The sequence below is a fragment of the Colobus angolensis genome, unplaced genomic scaffold, assembly GCF_000951035.1.
Source record: "Colobus angolensis palliatus isolate OR3802 unplaced genomic scaffold, Cang.pa_1.0 Scaffold240, whole genome shotgun sequence".
Taxonomy (NCBI): domain Eukaryota; kingdom Metazoa; phylum Chordata; class Mammalia; order Primates; family Cercopithecidae; genus Colobus; species Colobus angolensis.
The window spans coordinates 1,910,254-1,915,778 of NW_012115600.1; the positions used below are offsets into that span (position 1 = coordinate 1,910,254).

General features: G+C 38.8%; 1 protein-coding gene across 1 annotated transcript in view; it reads right to left on the reverse strand.

Moving 5' to 3' along the window:
* SRSF10 (serine/arginine-rich splicing factor 10) overlaps positions 1 to 5,525 on the reverse strand; it is a 16,364-nt gene that overhangs the window by 10,159 nt on the left and 680 nt on the right. Inside the window, exons 2-3 of the mRNA XM_011945611.1 lie at positions 4,436 to 4,540; positions 441 to 544 (exon numbers count right to left, since the gene is read on the reverse strand). Of these exons, the coding sequence (XP_011801001.1) occupies positions 441 to 544; positions 4,436 to 4,540 (209 nt within the window). The remainder of the gene's footprint in view (positions 1 to 440; positions 545 to 4,435; positions 4,541 to 5,525) is intronic.

Below are 5,525 nucleotides of genomic sequence, written 5' to 3' on the forward strand. Positions count from 1 at the left end.
AGAAAGAAAAAAAAAAAAAAAGGCCAGGCACGGTGGCTCATGCCTGTAATCCCAGCACTTTGGGAGGCCGGGACGGGCGGATCACGAGGTTAGGAGATCGAGACCATCCTGGCAAACACGGTGAAACCCCATCTCTACTAAAAACAAACAAAAAAAATTAGCCAGGCGTGGTGGCGGGCGCCTGTAGTCCCAGCTTCTCGGGAGGCTGAGGGAGAAGTATGGTGTGAACCCGGGAGGTGGTGGAGCTCACAGTGAGCAGAGATCGTGCTACTGCACTCCAGCCTGGGTGACAGAGTGAGACTCCGTCTCAAAAAAAAAAAGAAAAAAAAAAGAGATCCTTTTGGGTTTTGAACAGATACACAAATTGCTTAAATTCTTAAAAAAAAATCAAAACACTCAAAAAATAATGCTTCATACATATCAGGCATAAGGGTACTTACTCTTTCGATCCCCCTGGGCAAACTGTATTTCAATCTGCCGTCCACAAATCCACTTTCTGTCCAAATTATGTAAAGCGTCTTCAGCATCACGAACATCCTCAAATGTGCTAAATGTTAAGGGGCTTGGGAAGTTTTGCAAACTTTGATAATGAATGAGAGTTCAGTTGGTATGTCTGGAACAATTCACAATCTCCCAATATTATTCCAGAAAATCAACCAGACCCCCACTTACTAGTTGGTGATTCAGTTGGATTCAGCCATTAACACTTCACACTATAAAAGCACTTGTGTTTTCCTAAGGCACACATTTGAAAACGTATGAATACATATTGCAGTAAAGTTATTATTGAAATAAGATCTGTTATAGCTGAATCACCAAGTTGTCCTATCCAAAAATTTTCCTAAGTTTTAAGACTTAAGTTTACAAGACAAAAAAGAAAAACAAACGTCAGTTCTACATTGTATGCTAAAATAAAAATTTCTTAAAATAAAACCAAACTACTGTTTTACATATTTGTTTCAAATGAAAAAAAGAAAATGCCAATAGTTCTTGTGTAAGCAAGCAGTATATGCCTTACCTTACAAGAGACGAAAGCATTAACTTCAAATTTATTTTGCTGTTTTCTTTCTCATATCTATCTAATACTACTATTTCATTTAACTGTCTTCCTTCCACTGCATGGGAAGATAAGCACGCTAGCCATTTGTGGGCATCAAGACGGAGTCAAGCAGTACTCAAGACAATCACTATATCAAAAGCGTTATTACATCCATGCAGACTGTAAAAGCATGCTATCAAGAAACAGATCACTGTAAGGACTCCTAGCCCTAACCATGACCCTAAATATACAACTTCTTGCAAAGAAATGGGTTTGAGACTGGTTTCCAACTTGAGAATTTCGAGATATTATTTACCAGCCTTAAGCAGGAACTACTGGTACTTGTTTTTGATCTGAGAAGCTTAGCTGCTTGTCCTCCCTGGTCATGACAACAATACTACTATAAGAACTCCTGGTTTTATATAGCTATTCTGTCCAAACCTAGCTCCTTTCCTAAAACGATCATTATAATAGAGACCAAGTATACATTCAAGGCAGTGTTTGATATAAATGGTTTGGAAAGAGCTAGGTTAGGCACAGGTTTTCATTCTATCCTAAAAATTATTATTCTAGTTTTCACATTTCACATTTCTATTTCCTGAATTTGAGAGAAAACACAAAACTGCAGATTTAGAGAGGTGATTTAAAAAATCCCTGAAGTGATACACTCCCTTTTTCGAGACCAATACTGGTATTCTTTTACTATAGAGACTAAAAGGTCTGCCTTACTAGACTTCCCACTTTTTGTTCTGAAAGGAATTAAGGACTGCAGGTTTCCAGCTCTCTCTTCCCAAGGCTGTCATGTGGAAGGACAAGTTTTAAATAACTGGGCTTTCAACATGAAAAGGCAAAGGTTGGCCGGGCGCGGTGGCTCAAGCTTGTAATCCCAGCACTTTGGGAGGCCGAGACGGGCGGATCACGAGGTCAGGAGATCGAGACCATCCTGGCTAACACGGTGAAACCCCGTCTCTACTAAAAATACAAAAACTAGCCGGGCGAGGTGGCGGGCGCCTGTGGTCCCAGCTACTCCGGAGGCTGAGGCAGGAGAATGGCGTAAACCCGGCAGGCGGAGCTTGCAGTGAGCTGAGATCCGGCCACTGCACTCCAGTCCGGGAAAAAAAAAAAAAAAGAAAAGGCAAAGGTTGACAGAACCTTGAATACTGTAACTGAACATCCCTCAAGATTAATGCAGCTGGGCTCTAAACTAATTGGAAGGAATAAGTTCACTTAATGGGTATACTACTATGTTACCCCAAGAGACAGAATATAATAAGTATAAAAAGGATTTATATTGAGAGCCATAAAAATTATTAATGAGAGCAGAGCATCCTCTTTGGGGCTACTTTCAAAAACAGAATCCTCGGCTGATGGCAAGTTTCTACTTTACTCGGTAAGCCAGGGATAGGAAGAAAAGGCTATTGCAAATGGAATCAGACAGAAGAGACAGCAGCAGCAGAGGCAGTCAAGTATCACTCTGATGTCAACCATGGAGAAATTTGTACTTTATGGTCTTTTCAAAAATGAAATTGATAAGCCTGTTACTTATTTCTTTTCAACTATTTTAAGACCATAGACTTAACTGAATATGTATTTTAAAATTATCATTCTCCTTTAGATTGCTTTGAATTGCTAGCCTTTTCTGCCTCAAATACCACACACTCTTGAATCACACTACTTATTGACCTTGATTCCTGGGCCACCCAGCACTAGGTCTATGTCGTAAGCCAGAAGGCACCACTACCTTTATTTACTAAGCCAGATATAGCTATTATCTTCTCTGTAATGGAGCTTTGCAACCAATGCTCACAACTGTCCTTGATCACTGGCCCTGCAGGAGTAGCTTTTTGGCTTTTTCCCTATAAGTCTCACTAGGATTCCACTAACTTAAAAGTTTGAGGCCCACTGAATTTAAGCAGGAAGAATTTTTCCTAGTCTGAGGCCCACAACCCAAACCCTTGTTGCAGGGAGATGATCTCACTGAAAGGAGGAAGGTCACCTGACTGGGTCAGGGACCAGTTTCCCATAGGTCCCAGTTGGGTACCTATACCAGGGAGAAGGCCTTCTGCAACTCATTCAGGGCCAACTGATCATGTGTGCTAAAGCAGTGCAGAGCCAGCAGTCTTCACAGGGTTAAGATAAAGAAGTTAAGGGTTTGTGTGTATCCCCAGCAACCACTTTAAAATCTATATATAAACAGAATTTCTAGTGGCTCTGATCCTACAAGACCACCCGAGCTGTTTCTAAGTAGTCCCCAGTGCATGCACCTGTCTCTCCTTTAAGCAGGGCTCTGTGGCTTAACCCCAGAACCCCATGCTACTTCAAAGAGCACACTGCCTGCTACTCTGTGGCATCTGACCACCTGGTCCAAAACCAAAATATGCTGAATTTAATCTTAAGAATATACATCCTGTTACACTTTAACTTGATAAGAGAGTGCATTTATACAAGACCACAGTCACAACATCAAAGGCCCACATAAATCAAGTTACAGGTTTTGTCACTAGACCAAACCAGAATAATTCTGAAAATTAACTGCTAACAAAACATTAAAAAAAAAAAGAAAAAAAAGAAAAATAGTTATTCTGTAGGATACATCAGGTATGACTCCTTTAATCTTGGCCATCATTCAACTTCATCTTGACCTTTAACTCTTTAAGTGCTTGTCAGAAGGACTTGTCATGAGATGCTTGGCCAAATATGACAGATGGCTTTATCTTTAACTTTGAAAAACAACCTTTTCCCCCTTTTGTAGATAAAGCGAGGCTTTGTCTCCCATTAGGCTTGTCCTTCTTCCAGCTTTTCTTTATTTTTTCTTTTCCCAAACTCTCCCTTCTCTTCAAGCCTGATCCTTAAGAGGTCTTTGGCTTGTCTACTTGCCTTAAGTGTTGAACTCTACTCTAAAGGTTCTTTCATGCTTTCTCTTTGGGGTCGCCATAACTGTACAGCTTTACATTCTCTGAGGTAACAACAGAGGACAGCAAATTAGGGGACAATATTAAAGAAGTTTACCTCATTGTTATACAATTTGTTTTTGATCAAGTGATTCAAATTAACAAACAAGAATACCAAATTTTAATTGCTAAGCACAAGAACATATTAACTTTTAACGGACTTACATTAAAGGTAGTAGCAACCAGAGTGCATTCAAATTTAAATCACATATATAATCATCGACTTGAGTTTCAGAAGCATGAATGGGAATTTAAATATTTTACCATTTTTGGATTAACTTTAATAACGACAGCAATGTGTGAGTCAGAATTAATTTTCAAAAATTTGAAGACAGACATTTATTAGAGGACACAAAGAAACTACTTTTTAGATGTTACCACTTACATAAACTTGAATTTCAAACTTCAACACCCCTCACTAATCAGCCATCTGAAGAAAGGATATTGAACATAAGCAAATCCTCTTGGACGGCGAGTGTAGAAATCAAGTGGAACATACACATCAACTATAGGACCATAACGACCAAATTCACGCCGCAAGTCTTCAGACCTAAAACATCATAAAATGTTTATGTCCAAGTCCTTAAGATGTATAGGCAATATATCTTTCTGATGAAGGAAAGCTAGGATCCAAGAATTGGGAAGATAAAAATGCAGTTTACATTAGCAGGACAACAGCAGACATATGGTACAAGGGAATGACCACAATTTTTATTTTTATCTACAGCCTTCGTTTTTCATAAAAGGTACAGCAGCATTAGGTTGCATATAAGCATTGGTTTTTTTTTTTTTTTTTTTACTTTATATTACAGCATCAAATCGACTCTAGTACTCTGAAAAATACCAAGCACTTATTTTTACTCCCCAATTTTAGCGACAGGTTTAGACACTTAACAATAGGTAAATATGGTCCGAAAAAGTCACAAATATCGAAATTCTTAAGTGTCAAACTGACGTAAAGGGAAGATTTCTCTAGACGCTAACATAATTACTATTGCTTTCTTTCCTGCTTAAATTTAAGACAAAAGCAAATCACAAAGCTAGCAAAAAAAAAAAACCCACAAAACACCAAAACCCAAACCACTTATTTTTTGTGTGTAGATTAGTTGTGAAATAAGAAGCCTCATCTTGTAGTAAGAACTCTTCCAAAATAATCTGAAGGCAACTCGAAACAAGGGAATGGTGAGAACAAAGCCTATTTAAGGTAGGTCTGAATTAACCTAATTTAGCTGTCAACGTCCTAATGATTGAGGCTTCCCAAACCTCCCTTTTCAAAGGATGACCAGAATTTCCAGGAAATAAGAAAAACTACTCGCAACATTTAACTGGAAAAATCTAACTCCCCAAATCTCAACGCTCCCTTTCTCCAAACACCTCTAACAGATTAAAACTCCCAAATATTAATAACGGCAACAACAAAAAAGATAAATAGCAGCAAGATTCCTCTCCCTCGATCCCGTTATTTCACCTCACTCAAAAAAAAAAAATCTCTGGGTCAAGGGGGCGTGAACCTCGAAGAATGAACTTCAAGTCAA